Raw genomic sequence first — 22364 nt, forward strand, 5'->3', positions numbered from 1 at the left:
ATCAAATTCAAACAAATAAAAATAAACTCACACAAGGATAGTTAAAGGCACTAAGCCATGAAAACACACTAAAATATGAAAACAATGCAAAAACATGATGCAAGTGGGTTAAGTTGGTGGAGGTCCAAAGCGGTCCATATAAGTTTTCCATTGCACCATCTCCTCTTGAGCATCGGTAAATCTGTACTCTATGTGGTCATAACCTCTTATGGTGGTCATTTTATTTTGAAGGGTAGTGAAGTAGGTGTTCATTTCACCTCTTAAATTTGTGAAACTTTTATTAATGGAGGTATGGAGATGTAAGGGTGTACATCGGTCGGTTTGATTGGATTATACTATATTTTTATTAACCCAATATAAATGTCGGGTTGTAAATATTTAATCGTAACTTACCTAATTAAAAATTAGAAAAAGTTCAACTTGCCCAATAATTTCGTCGGTTTGGTCGGGTTAACCCGTCCAAACCGTTCATTTTTTTTTTATATATAATTATTATTGTTAGTTTCTACTATTCAAATAATTAGATTTTAAAAAATAAAAATATATTATTTATATTTCAAGTTAAAAAATGTTATAGTTTAAATTAATTTTAAGAACTTTAATATAAGATAAATATAATTGAGTAAATATAAAATAATTGAATAAAATAATATGGTATAAATTGTAAATTTTAACTTCAATATCTAAATACAATAAATTTTTTTAAGTTAAACACTAAAATGTTTAAACTTTAAATACAAAATAGTTTAACTAATAAATGTAATTTATGTAATATAATACATACACTTTTATTAAAATATATAGATCGGTTTAATTCAGTTTATTCAGGTTAATTGGGCAGTTTCAAATAATTTGTAAACTATCTAATATATTCATGGGGCGGTTTGAATTTTTATTGTATTATTTTGGATTGTATTTTTTTGTCGGGTTATTAAGTTTAGTTTAAGCAGTTTATTTAGGTTAGGCGATTCGTAAATTTTGTTAGGCTAATTAGTAATTTTTCTCCCTGAACTTTGACATGTAGTAAATCGTTCCCCCTAAACTTTTTTGGCCGTTAAAAATTTCCCCGAACTATGGAAATTGTTAAATTTAAGGACTTTTGTCTAATTTCATTCAATTTACTATTTCAATGATTGTTTATGTACTAAATCATGCTCCCCAGACTTTGATATCTACCAAATCATGCCCCTCAAACTTTGATATGTACTAAATCATGCCCCTTGAATTTTCATCCATGTTAGAATTTTTTTTACTAAAATTAGATAAAAGTCCTTAAATTTAACAATCTCAATAGTTCGAGGGGAATTTTTAACGGCCAAAAAAGTTCAAGGGCACGATTTAGTACGTGTCAAAGTTCGGGGGAAAAATTTACTAATTAGCCATTTTGATAAACATGTTAATTTTTACAAATAATTAAGTCTCATGTCATGATTATTTGTTGAGTAGATGTATTACAAAATAAAAACTTAAATTGTAGAAAAAAAAAAGAATCAACAAACTTTATTGAGATCAACTTTTTAATTTGTCTTTTGATCATTTAAAGTCAAATTCTTTACTTTTCATTAATTTATCCCATCTTATGATATTGCATGTTTAACTTTTTCCATTTATTATAAACTCTTCCCAAATTTGTGTTTAAAACTTTTGTACGCTCTTTTCCAAGTAAAAAACACAAAATTCAATCCAAAATGGCAAGCGTTATCTCCACGTGTCACTCACCCATATGCCAACTGGATATTCTCTAATCTAACAACATTCCCCCTAACTGGGCCCACTTTGTCTTTCTCCACCGTCAGATTAACCACCACCTTAAATCCAACGGTCAAGATCATCTGTATCCTCACCACCTTAAAAACCATACAAAATCGAACGGTCAACGTTCTCTGGTAGAAAACCAAAACCAAAAAATAAAAAAAAAAAAATCAGAAGAAGAAGAAGAGACCAAATTTGGAAGAAGGAAAGCTACTATGCTCCGTGAAGAAGAAGAAGACCGAACAAGTCGAGATTTTGACACCAACCCATTTTGAGGAACACCCTTTTTCTTCTGTTGTTACTGTTACTTTTTTTTTTTTTGGGTATGGAACTTCCATTGATGTACTTGAATCCTTCTTCGACGGCGTCGTTTTCCGGTAGAGTTGGACTATGTTCGAGGCTTAGTGATTTTCCGGCGAGGGTAAGGAGGAGAAAAAGGAGACTGAGTTTTTCTGATGTTCACATGGTTCAGTTCCGACCGGTTAAAGCTTCGACGGAGCAAGGGAGTAGAGAAGCTGTGGATAGTAGAGGAAGTGAAGGAGAGAGCAGTCGAGGGTTCACGAGTCCTGCTATGGAGGTCACTACATTGGATTCTTTTAAGGATACTGAGTTTCCGGTTTGGGAGAAGATTGGTGCTGTTGTTAGACTCAGCTATGGAATTGGTCAGTTTCTTACTTTGTTTTGTTTTGGTTAATCTCTAATCTCTCATAAGATGTTCCCAATTATAAATTTTGACTATCTTTGAAGAAAATTTAGTTGATAGAATATACTATATCTATATGTCTTTCACTTTGCTTTTTGAGATTCTTTAGTACTAGTTTTTATGATTGTTAGAATTTCATTACAAGAAATGAGTAACCATTGAATTTCAGCTTTTAGTTCTAAGCCAATTTGATGTCTCATGTAAATTTTCTTCATGTATATAGCCTGGCAGGTCTTAGATTACTCGATCATTTTTGTCTAATGTTTCATATTTCTATCTTTAGTGTATTGAAACAAACTATATTTGTTTTCAGTTTCCATTATATGACTTCTTTTCTTAATATGCACAATCAGGAATATATGGTGCCATGGCTTTAGCAGGAAGATTTATTTGCTCAATCACTGGAATTGATTGCTTGGGAGGTTTTCACCCATCATTAGATGCCATTTTAGATGGCCTAGGATATGCAGCCCCTCCAATTATGGCTCTTCTATTTATACTAGATGTAAGTTGGCTTCTCATGTTTTGAAATGACATTTCATCTTGTCATAGTTTAGTTCTGATGATTCTATTAGCCATCTTGCATAATTGGGTTTGCAATTAAACAAACTGAAATGGTTTTAGGATGAAGTTGTGAAGCTATCTCCTCATGCTCGCGCCATCAGAGATGTGGAAGACGAGGAGCTTCGGAACTTTTTCTATGGCATGTCTCCATGGCAGGTAATGATCTTGTGATCATGTACTTATTAAACGTTTCATAGTTTCTTGAGGAGACCAAGAAACAAATTAGTTAACTGGTGTTTTAACTTGCAGTTTATACTAGTTGTTGCTGCAAGCTCAGTGGGAGAGGAGCTTTTTTACAGAGCTGCAGTTCAGGTATCCTTAATTTTGATTATGTGAAACTTCATGATCTTATTATCTTCATGCTAGGTGTTTTTACTTAGTTGTAATCTCTTTTGACTATTTTCCACCATAACAAAATTTAACTTGAAGAAACACTGCATTATAGTGATTTACACAACTCAACATAAAAATCTGGTTGCCTTATTTTATATTATGTAGGGGGCATTGGCTGAAATATTCCTGAAGGGTACAGATCTGATATCAGATGCTAGAGGAATGGCATCTCTGGTATGCAACTCTCTCTCTCTCTCTCTCTTTCCACATTATCTTTTTTTTTTCATTATTTTCATAAGTGATGAATTGATTTTTCTTTTTCTTAAAATGTAGACTGGAGTTCTTCCCCCATTTGTTCCATTTGCTCAAGCATTTGCAGCTGTTATGACAGCTGCTCTAACTGGTTCCCTTTACTATGTGGCTGCATCCCCGAAAGGTGAATCCATCGATCATCGAGCTAATATTGCCCCTGAGTTTTCATCTTTGCTTGTACAATTTTTCGTTTGCTCATCGTATTTTTATGTTTCTTCCAGACCCTGCTTACATAGTTGCACCAGTTTTGCCATCTCGTGCTAGTCGCGAAGATCTGAAGAAACTCTTCACAGGTTTTCACTATGACTCTTGTGTTTCTCATCACCTTGTTTGAGTTATTCCATCTTAATAATGGCATTGTTCTTAAAATCTTGTACATTAATTTGGTTGCTTAAAATAAATCAATGATAGTACTCATGATTTGTTCATCATTGGGTTCTGCAGCCTGGTATAAGAGGAGACAAATGAAGAAAATTTATTCTCCATTACTTGAAGGACTTTTGGCTCTCTACCTTGGATTTGAGTGGATCCAGGTAACCATTTTGCCTAGACTCAATTTTTCTTAACCTGCATACTCTGAAATTTTCGAAAATGGTTGAGTTGTTTTAATTTTATTCTGGTGCAAATTTTACAGACAGATAACATTCTTGCACCCATAATCACACATGGCATATACTCTTCTGTGATACTGGGTCATGGTCTTTGGAAGATTCATGATCACCGGAGAAGACTTCGTCAGAGAATTCAACAACTTAAACTTGAAGGAAAGAAAGAAGTGAACTATGATCTTCAGGATTTGGAATAGGGAAAATATATGGAGGAACTTTGTAAATAAAATGTAGCAGAGCAAAGTTATTTGTTTCAGGACAGTCTACAATACATAGGAATATAATTTAGAGTATAATATGAACTCATATTTAAATTCTTATAAAGGAAAAATATAGAGAATATATTTTACACTATCAGTTCATACATTGTAACAATGTAGCTGTAGATGGTCATGGTGGTGTGCCAATTGTTTTTATGCAAAAATCAGTATACATTACATAAAGGCATTCAAGATTTTTAACTTCCTGGAAAACCTGTTGTGGAACTTAGTTAATTGTTTTTGAAAACGAAATAGTTTCATTTTTGTAATTTTTAATTGTTCCAAAATTTTAGAAGTTGAATTAATCAAATTTAATTTTTCTCGTTCTTTCTCAGAATATCCATTTGAACGGATGACTTACGCCTTACCATGGCATTACTCTACCACTGAGTTAAAATGGCCTGTTTGATTCAATTCCTGAATAAGCCACTAGTCACTATGTCCTTATTTAAGTGTATATTCATATTATATCTTATATGTATATAAATACATCGTATGCGTTATAATATATTTTTAATATATAGAGGTTCACACAAGAATGCAAAATTTGATTTACTTAATCAGTATAGACCTATGTATTATCGTATTCTCTGAACTTTTTATTCCATTAAAAATGGTCCCCAAACTATTATTCATAGTATTGTAAATTAGTTCTTCTATCAAGTTTTGTCACACGTGACAAATAAAATGATGACATGATTACTTAGCTAATTGTCACGTCAGTGTCATGTCAACATCACGTATGTAATTAATTGGAAAAAAATAATTTAATTTTTTTAATTTAGTTTTACGTAATTTTCCTAATCATTAATTGAATTTTAATTTGATGAGTTTCTTAAAAATACATAATTTATATTTTTTAATGTTAAATTATACACGTAGCACTAATGTGATAATTGACTAAATAGTCATATCATCATTTTATTTGCCACGTATGACAAAACTTAACAGAAAAATTAATTTACAATATTGTGAATAGTTCAAAAATCATTTATAACAGACTGAAAAATTTAAGATGCACAATATTAGATACATCATATAATCCTAAATAGCCTTCCATAAAATTGAGATTACACATCCTAAACTTTTTTTTCATCCCAACCAAATTTAACCATATAACCAGCCTTACCAAATTACAACAGAATATATGGAAACATTCAAGAAGAAACTGCGCTACATTCCAATGGCGGCGAGTTTAGGGTAGAGGCATAAGTGAGAACCAACCCGTCGCTCTATTGTGTTTAGAAGATTTTTGAAACCAGAGGAAGTCCTTTTTCTTTTCAAGTCGGTTTTAAATAAGCATATATCCGCTATTCTAGTTTAATTAGAGTTTTTCTTAGTTCGAGTTACTTGCCAATAGTGAATTTTCGAGTGATGGTTGGAGCGCAACGGATCTTAAATTTAGAGAATTTGCATTGTGACGATGATGGTGATTTGTGTTAATAGTGTGATATTTACTATGGAGCCAAGCTCTATTCAAAAACTAATAAAAAAAAAATATGGGGAAACTCAAATTCAAGCTCTATTCAGCTTAGCTAAAATCCATGTCTAACTTTTAACTTTCCTCCCCAAATTTTCTTCCAGAAAAGCTGGAATGTTTTTGGTTCAGTATGAAACTAAGTATGAGAATGAAAACATGAGTAAATTTCCACCAAAAACACAAGCCATTGACATAATCAAAGTTTATATCATTATTTGGCCTAACCTCCAAAGAGGAGGATATCAGGATGATCCCATTATTTGGCAGTATTAATAACGAGCGCTTACTGCCTTTAATCTTCCAGTTGGGCGATAATGCTGGCGAATACACGGAAGCCCTGGGCCATATCAGAGAACAGGCAGTACTCATTTTTGGCATGGTATACTTTCATTAAGCCTGCATATGCACATAGAAATGAATCAAAAACTTGTCATCAAATATTGCTGTACACCAAAATGGAGAGGATATTGGTATAAAAATGATTGGTTTCGTAGCTACTAGAGCATGTAATATTATAACCAAAATTGCAGAAATTCAGACTGGATTAATGAAGACCTCTTTGGTTTCCTTCTTCAGATTTTTAATCCTTATGTTCTACAGTCTTTTAAGACAGAAAAAAGTAGATTTTTCTCTAGGAAAATGGCAAATATATGCGTAGGTCATATGGAAGGAAATTGGAATAGAATGACTAATATAGCTCCATAATAATTAATCCAGTTTCAAGTTATTAAAAATTATGGTATGTACACAATCTTTAGTAACATATAAATAGGCTTGTATAAGCTGAAATTATCTTGTTTCAGATGTCTAAATTAATAAAGAAAGAGGGGAGTAAGAGTATCAAACCATAGCCAGCAGTCTGAACATCAAAGCCTTCTTCCTGCCAGAAATTGACAAAGCAAAGTTTAATGATTTTGATTACTCACAGATGAAAACAGTCACCGTATCAGAAAACTAGGAGCTAACCTGCAATTCTCGAATTAGTGGTAGACTTCCAGTTATAGAGTAAGGCTTTACGTGGCCAACTATCTCTTCAGTTGCTTTACAAAGCACATGAAATCCGCGAGAGTTGAGATCACAAGCAACTCCAGACATTGCCTCGTCGAAACTTATTGTAAGCCTGGAAAAAAAAAATACAGGCACAGGATTAAGCCTCTTCAAGATAATCTGGTAAACGATATAAAAGTGAAAGAACCAAACTCAAACATAACTATATATGACTATGTATCAGCTAACAGGTACTATCCTGGCCAGTTGTTCTTTATGTGTTTAGTTCTTGCAATCAGCTTGTGTGCAACAATATTAATACCACCCTTTTGATAATAGTTCATGAAATTTTTATGGAACCAAATGTTTCCCAGAAATTAACAAGTGTAGAATGAACCAAAAGAATAAATAAACACTTGGGATTAATATCCTTAGAAGGTATTAATTGAAAACTCTTCCATGATTAAGCCAACCACAGTTTTCTAGATTACTCTACATGGTTATAATGAGAACCGAGAATGCAGCGTAACAAAGTACTGGCTAGAGAGTTAGAGAGCAGACCTTCCCCTCAGATTTTCATCTGGTAGGACATATTTTGAAACTGGACCCCTGCACTCCAGCTTTTCTATATTTTCATTAATGTCATCCACATATTCTTGTAACTTCTCCATTACATCCTTAACACTATAACAGGGTAGTCAGAATGAAAATCATAAGCAAGCAAGAAAAAAAGTCATGGAGGATTTTTTTTGAAAAAGAATAAGAAAAATCAGATTGCTTACTTGTAAAAGGGAGTTAACCTGTGAAAGACCAAAAGAAGAAAATTAGAATTGACTTATAAAAGAAAAAAGAAAAAAAAAATCAAGAATAAGGAGTCACTGAACCTAACGTCTCCTGAAACCGTACACTCAGCTGGAATTTGATTGATTCCACCTCCAGGATCTGCAAAATAAAAGGCCATGAGAAAGAGCACATCTCATTTATCTCCAAAGAAACTCACTGGTAAAAGTAACTCACAACTCCATTGTGTTGGTTTCATGGTTGAAGGTGTTGCAAACCCATAGACCTGCTCTTTTGTATGGGGAGGAAAATCTCTATAAAACCGTGTTTGGATTTCTTTTAGAGCATCCATGGCTAATTCCAAAGGGTTTATAGCCTGCAGATATGTTCAGCAAGACAACAACAAATGGTTTCAGTTTTTTTAAGATGGGATTTTTTTTTTCATTTTAAGTTTCCATTTTTCAAAAAAATGGAAGACTGACACAAACTACTTAAAAAACTACAGCAGGCAATAGTACAAACTGTAAAGTCCTTTTTTGGCAAGTTAGGTGACAAAATAATTTTTCCTTTTTATGGTAAGATTGCTATGCATTCATTTTCGAAATCTTACCTCTTTTATTCGGTTATAAGTTGCCATTTTCCTTGTTTAGAAAGTTGCTCTTTCAGCTGAACTTTCCTTTGTTGAAAACTTCTCAAAAGAGAAGAAATTCTCTTTTGGAAAGTTGTCCTTTTAAGGGAAACTGTGATTACTGCCTTTTCCTTTTTAATTTCGATTGTATCTTGATACAATCAGAATGTATAATCTGTTTTTGGCAGGAATCAAGCTTTGAAAGAAGATCGGACCCGATTTTAGTAAGTTTCCCGTTTCTGGGCAGATCTGCTTCGTCAGCAACCGAATCTGTTGTAGCAGATCGTGTTTGTTTTTGGAAAGTTTTTGTACAGCTGCTAATTCGAACTTGTGGTTGCCTCTTTGGTTTCTATGATCTATAAATAGAGCCTAGAGAGCAACCATTCGGATTACCTCTTCCATTATTCATTTTTTGCATTTATCTTTTGTGAGAAGAGAGTGTTTCTTTGTTTTGTGAGAGCCTAGTTGTTCACCTAGGTTCTAGTTGTTCTATTTCTGTTCTTACTCTATCCTAGAGGTTGTGAAGAACTACTTGACTGAACAAGAGATTGGTCTTCGGGAGAAGACTTGATAAAGCCTTACTTCGGGAGGAAGTAAGCACTTGGTCTTCGGGAGAAGACTTGCTAAAGCCTTACTTCGGGAGGAAGTAAGCACTCACACTTCAAAGACGAAGGGAGTTCGGGCTTGAAGGTGTTTCAAGAAGTCAGATTCATAAAGTGGATTACAAAGGATTGCGGCAATACTTTAGAGGGAGTCTAAACTTGTTTAAGTCAATTGTCTTTGTAATTTTGATACTTTATTAATTGATTTCATTCTCTGGGCGTGGCCCCGTGGACTAGGAGTGTTCGTGAGAACACTGATACCACGTATAAATCTCTTGTGTCAAGTTATTTATTTTTCTGCAAATATTTTATATTCTCTGTTCGGTTTCTTTGTAAGCGAATTACTTTCTTTCGCAAACGTTTACAGTTTTTATATTTTCCTATATACAACTGACATTTGCAAAAACACAGTTTTTCACAAACCTTGTGTGCTAAACCACTGTGAAAAAGCTTCCCGGTCACATGAAGCTTCCAAGGTATCATACCGCCAGTACCAATACAAGGTTGTTTATCAGCTGTGTCAATCCAAAACCTGCATTGGCAATCTATGAGTGCTGAAGATGAGTTGGAAGGACATTACAATTAATTTACCAATGGGTATGTAGAACAGCATATAAGTTATTATATTTGCATATTAAAACGAAAAAAATAAGACTTACAGAGGACCATCTTTCAGCTTATTGAGTAGGCCATCTTTCACTAGTGCATCCACACCAACCCCTGTAATGGCAGAATTCTCTTCATTTGCTATTAGTACTACAACTACAGTTGACTTCAATTTTGGCTTTGTTTCCCCAAGCTTCTTCATCAGCTCAGTTACAAGAGCAACATGTCCTAAACAATCAGTAGTTCCACGCCCACGGAGTTCATCCCCACAAATGCCCAATGAGAAAGGATCAAATTCCTGCAAAGGAAGTGATCAATATATTACATACTGACCAACTTACCAATTACCAACCAAAGATAACGTCTAACTATGATAAAAAAAAAATTAATGTTTAACATATCATTTAATGTTAAAATCATTAGGAAAATGGTTTCAACCATAAATTTAAATGATATTCAGAAATAGGGAACTTCTTCTTCTTTTAAGCAAAATCATTTCAACCCCTAAGCATTGAGACAAGTCATAGATAAAGAAATGTCAAATGTTAACCCAAAACTAACCCGTAAGGTACTTTCAACAAAATTCTTAGTGATGGGAACAAGCAGTCAAGCACACAAGAAGTTTACGTTTGCAAAGCCTAGCAGGGACAAGAGGCAAAGTTACTCTTAATTCGATAAGTTAAAAACGGAATAATTGCGTCTTAAGTACCCCCAAACTACGAATTAGTAACTGGCACAAATCTAAATTTTTTTTAGTAGCATAAGCACCCAATGTCAGAAAAACGCAGTACAGAATCTATCAGTGTCTTAAACAAACAATTCTAAATCATTGGATAAAATCATTTACTTCCAAATTTTCTCTCAATAAATTCAAAAAAATTAAGGCTAGTTATAAATTATAATTTTCCTTGAATACTTTTGCCGCTTATAAAATCACATTGGGTGTCTACTATGCCTCAAACAAACTCAAAATTTGGTACTTATGCATTAAATAATCCCTTTCAAAACAAGAAACAGAATAACATGTAAATAACATGTAAATAAACTAAAAATACAAAAAGAATGATTCGTTCTTAAACTAGTTCTGATCTGAGCCTTAAAATCATGATGAGAAAAAGTATTCCCCACAATTAGGAAAAACTGAGAATCATATAATTCAGAGAAAATTTATCAACAGCTGAAATGAAATCATATAATCATACAATTTTTTCATCAATTCACACACAGAAAATTCAAAAAATTATGAATGTCCAAAGTTAATTCGAAGCCAAACCCAGAAAGAATAAATTAAAAAAAAAACAGTGAAAAGAAAAAAGGTATTGAAATGAAAGAAACAAACCCAGTCGTTGGGATCGGCAGTGACGACGTCCATGTGACATCCAACAAAGGAGAGAATCTTTCCAGGTTGGGTTCCAGGGTACTCAATGATGACGTTTCCTCTGCCGGGAAAGTAAGTGACGTGGTTGATGATAAGAGGTCCACCGCCGGTGGTGGTGCTGTAAGGAAGGAGAGAATCGAGTACATGCTTGACTACACGATCCTCCTGTGGGATGAGTTGTGGTGGGTTGTTTTGAACGTACTTTGATTCCCCAATGAGCTTGGAAAGGAGTGGCACAAAGGAGTCTCTGTTAAGGTCGCCTAGAGTTTGTTTGAGGTCTGAAGAAGTAGCCATTGTTGTTGGGATTGAGAGCTCGGTTTTTGGAGTGTCTGAGATGAGAGCAAACGATTAGATATACACCCAAGTTTTAAACCTCTTGTTAAACATTTTACAAAGGACAAAGAACTTTTTTTTTCTTTCTATTTTTTCAATATAATAATTAATTTATTGTTTTTTTTTTTTTTGAAGAAAATTAATTTATTGTTTAGGGTCATTGGTTATTAAACAATGAGAAATTTCTTTTAATTAAGAAATCTCCTTTTTCATCTTTAGTGCATACATATCTTATTCACATATGTGTTGCTGTTTTATCATTTTACATTAGATGTAGAAGACATACACTTAGAAAAATAGATAACAATGACCTAATAGATCTAAGAAAATAACTCCAAACAAAGATACCGTCAGAAAAAATAAACAGAATTGACAACTTCAGTATTACTCTCTATAAAAGAAACGAAAAATCCAACAGTGAAAAACTCTCGACAGGAGAAATGTGAGAATCTTAGTAGCATAAATATGAGAATCTTGTACTTGTGAGAGTTGACGCAATTTTTAGTTAATTGGTCTAAGAAGATCGTAAAAATAAGAGGGCTGCAATGAATTAATTTAGCTAAATAAAATTGCGATAAATTAAAAGGACACCAAGGATTTATAGTAGTTCACCCCCATGTCGCGATGGTAATGAGACTATGTCTACTTACTTTTATTAATTGGATCCGACACACCAAAGTAATGTTCTCAAGAGTGTGTGGATAATAATGTAAAAAGGGATTTCTAGGCAAATCAACATCGAAGCTTATGGGTAAAAGGCTCATGGGAGACCTAGTACCATAAGTCTGATAATAATAATGGTGATAATATTCTTGGGAATAATACACTAATGAGAGCAAGAAAAGAGAATGGTACCCCTTAGTGTTTGAGTAATAGAGGCTTGGTGTTGTACCAGTATGAAGAACTTAGGAAAAAGTTAAAGGAATGAAATCTCAAGGGATGAAGTGCTCTTTACAGGGAAGCAGGCAAAGCCCTATAGGTAGCCTATCACTATCTTTATATAAGCTTAAGGTTTGTTAGTAATCCTCCCAATGTCGGGGTGTCTCACTTTCAAATCTCGTAGCTATTTTTGAATAATGAATAAAAAAAGTAGGAATAAATAAATATCTATAAAAATATCCCTTATTCCTAGGCAAATATCCCATAAATATTAGGATTGTTGTTGAAGTTGGTTATTTCTCCTTGTCTTAAATTTGCTTGTGTCGTTGCGCCTTGGAAATGCCATCATTGGAGAGGAGTGACAAAGGATGTCACCTCTTCGCTAGAAATATACCAAATTAGATAGGAGTGACAAGAGATGTCACCTTTCGGCTTAAAATTCATAAAATTATAGAGTAGTGTTGGAGTGAGGTGTTTAGGGATGGCACTTCTCGCATATGATGACACATGGGCTGTGGCATAGCTCTCCAACATCCCATCATAGTTCATACTTAGTAACACTAATCAATTCCCGAGTAAAGTGTGTCAACCTGTCTTGTGAGCCAATTTTGAGCCCAATAACTTTAGAATTGAGCTATAACTATGAGACACACTTAGATTGTCTTGAAAATATCTTTTCAATGCAAGTTGAACCAATTTATTTGGATAAAAATTTGAGAGAGTGATGACTGGTTTACTGAAGGGCAATATGTACTTTTTTACTCCGAATCTGACCATTGCCACGTCCAAGTGGCGATTCTCTGCTGTGCATGTTCTCGAACCACTCAAGGGTGTGTTTTGACTTGTTTTTTTGACGGCGAATCATATTTTGGGGCTCCTAAGACCCCAAAACCTCATTTTGACGTCTAAAACCCTAATAGGAGACCACTGCTACCAATTAGTACCAAAAGATGGCAGTGGTCGCCCAAGGCTTATGGGAAGCCTTGAATAGTGTTTCTTGCTTATTTTAGTCATATGGATGCTATAAAAACACTTTGGCCACATTGGTTCTTGGCTAATTGGTAGAAGAGAGCACTACCATCTTTTGGGCCAAAAAGATGGCAGCGGTCGCCTATGGGGGTTATACACCCTTGGGTGAATTTTCTCACTTGTGTTTGATACTTTGATATTGGAAATACACTTTGGCCAAAGAAATTCCTTCCCATTTGGTGTAGCCGACCACTTCCACTCTTTGGGCCACAAAGATGGCAGTGGTCGACCAAGTGGTTTCTACACCAATTGGTGGCCTTCTGGGTATTGAGGGAACACATTTTGACAAGTATCCTTTGGTATTTTGAGAGTAGAGAGAACTACCACCCTCTTGTGGCAGTGCTCCCCAAAAAGAGAGAGAGAGCACTGCCATCTTCATGTGGCAGTGGTTGCCTATGCCTTGTAGAGTGGCATACTTATGGAACTTTGACTTTATTTTCAAGTTCAAGACTTTTATGCCTAAGTAAGTCAAGTCCTTGTTGGTTTTCTTGTCAGATTGAGGTCTCTAGGGTGAAAATACTTGTGCGAGCCCATAAACCCTATTTTGGGCACACTTGGGTGTATGACTCTCATCACCAAATGGTTGGTCAATGTTTTCGAGTCTCGTAGAGGTGCCATGGGGCCCCCCAAGTAGGATGTCTTAACTTATTTGGCATTTGTAAGTCTTGGTTAAAGTCACAAAGTTAAATTTTTTAATTTCTCAAAAATCGGGTATAACAATGAGGATTGACTCCCTTGAAGAGACAAAATGTTTTAAATGCAAATAACAAAAAATACATTAGTAAGAAAAAATAAAAAATAATAATTATAACAAATAAATAAATATTGTTACAAAGTTCATTGTTATCTGCGTTTCCGGCAAGGGACACGTGGATTCTAGGTCAGCATCCAAAGCCCACCAGTAGGCCCGAAAAAGATAACTTGGGCCAAGCCCAAGTCCAACAAGACCTTTCAGGAAGGTCTTTGTGTTCCTCGCTCAGACGAGCTTCTTCCAAGGACAACACATATCTGGAAGTAGGCTCAGTACCGTGTTCCCGAAAGGCTAACCAGCATGTTCCTAGAAGCCTAGCATAGTTTCCCCTTTTACCAAATTGCACAGAATAAGGAAGCTACCATCCACGAATCTCGGCCAGAAGATCGTATCAAGCTTAAAGGGAAAACTACCCAAAATAAAGATCAAATAATAAATTCACAATTAAAGGACACAGTATTGATAGCTTAACTGTATCCTATATGCCTAGTCAACAGATTAACTCCTTCATGGGCTGGACCTTACGAGAACAACCCAATTTATGTATTTTCATCTAAACTCTCCATTAGAGGGATAAAGGGAAACTAAGTATAATTCTCTTAATACTATAAATACCTAACGAATTATTCAGATTAAGGGTTGGTCTCTCTTACAATATTTGCTCATGCAAACTAGAGAAATTATGCTCATTGTATTCCCAAAGGCTTTTTCAACAAATGATACATAATAATATCGACTCGTGGACTAAGGCTTGTTAACGCCCAAACCATGTAAAATTTATGTGTGTTGTTCTTATTCTTTTTTTTTTTGATTATTTATTTCTTCAGCTTTGATTTATTACAATTGGTTTTTCGAAAGTCTCGATAAAATTTTTGGTGCTTTCCTTAAGAGTTGAAGGAAGCAGTGATACCATCTGAAGATTACGCTTTAATCAAGGTACTCACCCGAAATAAGTCTGGTTTTCACTTCACTGATCCTAATGCCAAGGCAGGAATACAGAAGATCAGAATGAAGCAACCAGCTATCACAAGGATCAACTTGGCAAAGACACAAATCTAGATGCTCCTGTATTCGAAGATGATGATTCAAAAGAGAATAGTTCTGATGATGTTGAAGATGATCCTCAAGAAAGCTCGAAAGATAATCCTCAAGACACACCGAAAGATTTTCATTAAGGCAAGATTGTTAATGATGGTGTTGGAGGAAAGGATAATCCCGATGAGTCAAATCCCATGGTCATTATGGCCAGAAAACTCCAATTAACTGAAAGAACATCATCTTGACAGGATCAATTCAATGACATATTGCCGGGGAAAATGACGAGGATGGAAGTCGTGATGACAACCCTAACCAAAGGGATCCTTAAGTGCAAATAACTCCAACAACAAATGCTCCCAAGTGAGTTGATCCTAAAGATCCTAGAACTTCTAACCCTCACAAGGATAAAGGGAAAGGGATAATAGGCGAAACTTTGAAGAATACTCCTTTGACTAAACAACAAAAGAAATCTAAAAATGTCAGTCAATGTCCACAGGAAAAAAGAGAGGAAACCATGCTTCAGGGCATGGTAACTAAACTAATTCTAGAGGCAGAGATGTATAAAAAGATAAGACTAATATCAGACTCAAGAAATCTAGTTCTCGGAAGGACAAGAACCATCGTAATGACTCTAATAGTAAAAAAAATTATGTCGATGAGGTATATTCAATTTCAGATGGCAACATCATCTTGTTTACCTGAAATGTCAAAAATTACACCTTTCTTATTTCTTTTAAATAGGAAATCACTTTCATTAAAAATAACATCTCTACTAGTTACAATTTTATTGGTTTCAACAGAGAGAAGTCTATAACCTTTTACACTAGTAGGATAACCCAAAAATATGTATTTTATTGATCTTTTCTTAAGTTTGTCTTCTACATTGTGTGCATAAGCAGCACAACCAAATATTCTCAAATGAGACAAAGATGGAGGCTTACCTGTCCACAGTTCTTCAGGTGTTTTCAACTCAATTTTTCTGTTGGGGCTCCTATTAATCAAGTAACAGGCAGTATGTAGTGCTTCTCTACAGAAGTGTTTCTTTAAACCTGCTTCTAATAGTAAGCATCTAACTTTGTTAAGTAAAGTTTTATTTATTTGTTCAGCAACACCATTTTTTTGTGGAGTCTTTATCACAATTTTATGTCTTTGTGTTCCAAACTTTAAACACAAATCAGTGAATTCATCATTTACAAATTCTAATCCATTATCAGTTCTTAATACTTTCATTTAGAATTAGTTTGGTTTTCAACAAGAAGTTTCCAATTCTTAAACTCCTCTAGACAATCATTTTTATGTCTTAACAAAACTACCCAAACTTTCTTACTAACATCATCTACAATGAACAAAAAATATTGTTTACCTCCCTGTGTTTTTACCCTACTAGCTCCCCATAAATCTGCATGAATGTATTCCAAGACAACTTTGGCTCTATAATTGCTATTTGAGAATTTGATTCTATGCTGTTTTCCCTATACACATCTCACAAAATGGTAAGTTAGCATGATTGTAATCCTGTAGCAAACCTTGTTTAGATAGCTCAATTAAGCCTTGTTCACCAATGTGACCTAATCTAGCATGCCATAATTTTGATTCTGCATTGCATTTGTCAACAGTAACAGCTTGTGCAGGTGTCATGGTTTTTCTATCAAGATAATACAAGCCATGTCTCTTGGTTCCCTTTAGCATTAGCAATAAACCCTTTGTGATCTTGATTACCCTTTTGCTTGTCTTGTAATCATATCCTTCATCATCTAATGTTCCCAAAGAAATTAACTTTCTTTTCAAATATGGAATGTGTCTAACCTTGTGTAGAGTTTTGAAAGTTTTGTCAAAACTTTTGATGACAATTGAACCAATGCCAATAACACTGCACTTGTGATCATTTCCCATTACAACACTACCACAATTTATTTCTAAATAATCCATAAACCAGTCCCTGTTGGGACTCATATGATAGGTGCACCCACTATCCAAGATCCAATCATCTTGATCTTTCAGACAAGAACTGGTACAAGCATCACCATCAGTCTTGACTTCATCCTTAATTTCATTGTTAATGACTATAGACACATCTCTATTAGAATCATCAATCACCGCATTTGAATAATTGTTGCTGTCATCTTCCTCTTTGTCCTTTTCTTCTTTCTTTTATCTCTTAAATCCCAACAGTTTCTGATCAAGTGTCAAACTTTGCCGCAGTGATGAAACTTCCTAGTTTCTCTGGGTCTTGAATTTGATCTTGAGTTCCCTCTAAACTTGAAATTTCCTCTTCTTGGTAATCTTCCTTGAGCCATCAAAGCTTCATCTGTCTTTGATTCTTGTCTTGCAGCTTTTTGCCAATTCAACTTAGCATCTCTTAATCTGAGTGTACTCATAACATCCTCCAAAGTCAAGGTGTCCCTGTCATACATAAACACAGTCCTCATATCTTTAAACTGGTCAGGCAAAGCATTAAGTAATATAATAGCTTGATCCTTTTCTTTTATGGTTTCACCCATATTAGTAAGAGCCAACACAATTTTATTAAGCTCATCAAGATTTTGATCTAAAGTATTAGTAGCATTCATTTTAAACCCATAGTACTTCCTTTTCAAGAAGATCTTAGTTGCAGTAGATTGAGCCATGTACAATTGGTTGGGTTTGCTCCAAATTCTAAGAGCTGTCTTCTCCCCAATAACCTGTCTCAATACATTGTCTGGAAGATTCATGACAACGGCTGATCTTGCTTGCTTCATGACAGTTTTAGAATCGTTCTTCTTTGATTCATCAATCTCCTTCTTCTTGATTTCATCAGAAGCATGCTCTGTCTTCTCGAAGGGATCCTCTAGTACTGAATCCAATTTCTGATAGATTAGTATGGCTAACATCTTCTCCTTCCATAGACTGAAGTCTCCAGTACCATCAAACCTTTCCAAATTGAACTTGGTAGAAGATGATGCCATTGTAGTAGCTTTCTTGGCCTTTGATCACAGAGTTTGAGTTCTTGAAACTTTGGAATTCTTCCTGAGCTCTGATACCACTGTTGTGATTAAATAACACAAATTCAAATAAGAATAATGATCAAACAAGCAGCAAACATATCAGCCATCAAACCAGAAATCAAAACTGATAAAAAACCAGAAAAGTAAGAGAGAAAACACAAGAAAATTATCCTAGTTCGGATCTCAATTTGAGTCCTACTCCAGCTCTCCCCAAGGTGTTTCTCCACTAAGAATCAACAAGTTACAAACACCAATTACAATACACAAACACCAAGAACAATCAATGACAGGAATGGCTTTCCAACACTCAAACTTAGGGCCACTCAACCTAGCTATCATGACAGCATGATATGCAGCCACTTCTGATCTTGATTTTCTTTCTTACTCTCCATGTTTTTCTCTGCCTTAGTCTTACTCTCTCTCTCTCTCTCTCTCTCTCTCTCTCTCTCTCTCTCTCTCTCTCTCTCTCTCTCTCTCTCTCTCTCTCTCACCATGAATCGAAATGTAGAGCCTTATATACTGTTAGTAGCTAACATGTCCAACACTCAACAAATCGATTTTTAACTAACATAACCGATTTTCTAAATAAGGAATGTTTGTAACAGAAAAAACAGTTGGAACAACTGTTGGGAGAAAAAACAAGTTAAAGGTTTTAAATGAATTATTTTTCCACAAAACGTTTGGAGGTTTTGCCTCAATTTGAAAGTCAATCACATATACAAAGAAGATGTAATATTATAATTTGACATCAAGAGTACACAATTTCATCATTCAATGCAACCCCCTTTTCCAAAAAATTTCCTCTTTTAACAAGATTAGCTTGCTAGACTCAAATTTTTCTTTGATGCCTGCAGAATATTGCCTAACAACATATATTATATGGAGAACATTATAGTGATCATGAGAAGAATCTTCTTCTAAGAAGTGAAGAAGAATTTAGTTGTGCCCTTGCCTTATATTGTAAGAGAAATGCTAAAGGGCACCCGTGGTGCCTAGCACCCTCTTACGTGTCAATATTGCTATTAGTCCAACTAAGTATCGGGTCTCATATAATTTAATATAATAGCTTTTAGGGAGTATCGCTAGCCAATCGCAACGCGACATGTTGAGAAGCTTCTAGGCACCAAGTGATGCCTAATAGCAATACTCATATTGTAATAACTTGGATCTCTTCTCATTAATTATGACCATTCACATTGACGTATATGCCTACAACTGAATTAATAAGTAGGGCTTGGGTTGTGACATGAGTACGTAACAGTTCTACACAATTCAATGATATATAACAAATTAATTTATATATGCTTACGATTATTTTATTTTCTTCTTTATATAACAAATTAAGAAGAGAAAAGACAAGGACGTAGCAACGAGCTATTTATATATATTAACTATAAATAGATATATAGGTATGTAGAGTTTTATAATTTTGTGGCACAAAATCTCTGTAAGGATATGGTATTTGACAGTAAATATAGTAGTGTGTGCGTAGACATGTGGTATGGCATGAAAGAGTCAAGAGTGTCACTATTAATCAATACATAACAGTCAATTTTTTCTTAATAGCAGAAGATAAAGCAACAGGAAAATGAAACAAAAAATCCATATATATATATATATATGGATGCAGAATAATTAATATATGAGAAATATAAAAATGTGTTAATGGTGTCTAGTATTTTTTTTTATCATATTACTATTGATGTAATTAAATTTCGAATTTTAAATTACAAAAAGAGACATATTGTTACCGATAAAATTCAATATTAAATCTCATATATTTTAATTGAATAAATAATATTAAAAAGTGATAATTTGCATACCTTAATATTAAATATATTTATAGTGTAATGATTATTTGTAGTGATGGGAGTGAGCAGGACTAAACCTCAAAACCCCACTTCTCACCCACCTTACCTATATATAATTTCCACAGAGTCCGAATCTTGGTCGCAATAACTACTCATCCTTTTATATATAGACCTATTAATTAATTCATATTTATGTCTACAAATTTCATGTCGGGTATGTATATATATATGTTTGACATATACATATATATCCTTTTGCTTATTGTGATTAATTAGCTAGTATATATGGCTGGCTAATATATATATCATTGGGATCTTATAATTTGTGATAATATGTTCCTTATTATTAGGAAAATTTGATTTTTATACTTAAAAAACTTTAATATTATATTTTTAAACCAATACATTTCAAATTAAGAAAAATATGACACTTTTATCTAAAATTCAAAAATACTCCTCTCATAACTCAACCCCATCTCTCTCTCTCTTCCTCTGTCTGAAATCGAAAAAAAAAAAATCCACAGAGTTCGATGGTCGGACCATGGGGTCCGACTAATCGGACCCATCGGACCCCACTCTCTCTTCCTCTCTTTGAAATCACAAAAAAAAAAAAAAAAATTCGACCATCGGACCAGTATGTTTTTTTTTTGCGATTTCAGAGAGAGGAAGAGAGTGGGGTTGAGGGGTGCGAAGTTTGGGTGGTCCGAGAGAGGGGGGCTGGGTCGAGGGTGTTGGTGCGGGTGGTCGGAGGTGGTGGTGAGGGTCGGAGGTCGGAGGTCGGACGTCGGAGGTCAAACGTCGGAGGTGGTGGTGAGGGTGGGCGGTTGTGGGATGCGAGATAGAGAGAGAGAGAGATGATGCAGAGAGAGTTTGAGAGAAAGAGAGAGAATGGGTTTGAATTGTGAGGGGGTATTTTTGGGGTTTTGAAAAAAATGTGATAGTTTTTTTATTTTAAAAAATTTTGGTTTAATAATAAATTTTTTTAATTTTTTAAGTATATAAAATCAAAGTTCCCTATTATTATTCTACTTTCTTTTTATGCTTAATTTGTTCCTTCTAGATATATATTTAAAGTATATATAAATCTATATGAAAAATTCCTGAACTTTTTATATGCTATAATTCTTTTATAATTGTTAATAATATAATTCTTTTATTATAGTCTTGAAGTATAACTTTTATTTAAATATAATTCTTTTATTATATTATATTTAATTTAATTTTAAATAAGTAAAATAATAGATAATAGTTAATAAATAGATGCAAATTAAATATTTTTTTTTTACATTAATTAATAATAAAATAAAATATTTTTTTCATAATAATTTATATTTATATTTTTAGTTTTTTAATCATTAAAATAAAAAGGATGAAGAATATTTAGTTTGTATTTATTTATCAATTATACCATTAATTATAAAACTACAATAAAATTAAATTAAATATGATAAAATAATTATATTATTGTGAAACTTATATTTAAAAAAATATTATTAATGACACATATATTATATATTATAATAGACACAATTTATTAACGTCTAAAGGCAAAATGCTAATCTGTATATTATATTATATGCATACTATTATTCGATCTCACAAGAGCATATATGATATATCATACATAAATGTAAAGAAAAACAAGAAAATGATAGAAGTTATAGATGATGAGAGAGAAATTAAGAGTGAGATATAGAGGGGGGACCAAATCAAATTGAATTAAATCATATCATTATTATATCATCAACACCATATATATCTTTATATATTAAAAGACTCATGGGGCTCTTGAGAACTATGTCTCATTTTGTTCTAAGTCTTCTCCTTATTTAATGTGTTGTAATTTTTCAAATGTTAGTAGGAACTGTAACTTTGCGGCACACAATGTCGCTAAGTGGGCCTTCACCCACCAAGTATTTGGATCGATCCCGATCAATTCTGTTCCGGAAAACATTTTATGTAACGACCGTGAGGTCTAGTTCTATTTTAATATAACCGACGTTTATTTTCAAAAAAAATATATATTAAAAGTCTCTATCTAACGACATTTCTTGGTTTAACAGAATATACTTAAAAATAAAAGAATATTCTGTTAAATTTAACGATTAGGTTTGATCTCCCGTTAACAAATAAACCTAATAATTAAACCCAAAAAATTAAACAATCTTTTAAATATTAATAATATCTTTTTAAATTAAAAAAATCATCTTAGCCACATATCTCTCCAACAAACGGGAGAATATTAATAATTTTTTGTATATATTAAAGTTAACCTCACGTTATCAAATATTTTCTCTTGATAAGAGCAGAACTACTTCTATCTTTGTGTGATTGCAGATATACCACTTTTGTCATTACCCACTTTTTAGCTTTATAAATGGAGATATTCATATAATATTAACACTTAACAGAATATTTATAGATATAAACTTACATTACAATGTTATGTTAAAAAGACTAAAATCTTAAATAAAACTAGCAATACGTGGCTCGGCACGTACATTCACCTAGTATATTTATATGTGTGTGCTGAGTGTTGAGTTGAG

At 33.6% G+C, this 22364-nt stretch overlaps 2 protein-coding genes across 2 annotated transcripts; one reads left to right on the forward strand and one right to left on the reverse strand.

The window, feature by feature from the left end:
• The first annotated feature begins 1872 nt into the window (after window positions 1–1872).
• LOC115716472 (uncharacterized) lies at window positions 1873–4745 on the forward strand. Its single transcript, XM_030645279.2, has 9 exons — window positions 1873–2414; window positions 2809–2960; window positions 3080–3175; window positions 3269–3331; window positions 3518–3586; window positions 3686–3788; window positions 3886–3957; window positions 4109–4197; window positions 4299–4745. Exons 1-9 carry the CDS (start codon window positions 2078–2080, stop codon window positions 4467–4469), a joined length of 1152 nt encoding a protein of 383 aa, XP_030501139.2. The 5' UTR covers window positions 1873–2077; the 3' UTR covers window positions 4470–4745.
• Window positions 4746–6019: 1274 nt separating this feature from the next.
• On the reverse strand, window positions 6020–11483 carry LOC115716471 (acetylornithine deacetylase). Its single transcript, XM_030645278.2, has 10 exons — window positions 10955–11483; window positions 9669–9913; window positions 9433–9541; window positions 8017–8155; window positions 7884–7941; window positions 7782–7799; window positions 7561–7683; window positions 6979–7132; window positions 6859–6892; window positions 6020–6408 (listed from the first exon to the last, which is right to left on the reverse strand). The coding sequence occupies exons 1-10, from the start codon at window positions 11285–11287 to the stop codon at window positions 6305–6307; spliced, it is 1317 nt and encodes a 438-aa protein (XP_030501138.2). The 5' UTR covers window positions 11288–11483; the 3' UTR covers window positions 6020–6304.
• Window positions 11484–22364: the final 10881 nt, after the last annotated feature.

This window comes from Cannabis sativa, chromosome 5 (assembly GCF_029168945.1).
Source record: "Cannabis sativa cultivar Pink pepper isolate KNU-18-1 chromosome 5, ASM2916894v1, whole genome shotgun sequence".
In the NCBI taxonomy this organism is placed as follows: domain Eukaryota; kingdom Viridiplantae; phylum Streptophyta; class Magnoliopsida; order Rosales; family Cannabaceae; genus Cannabis; species Cannabis sativa.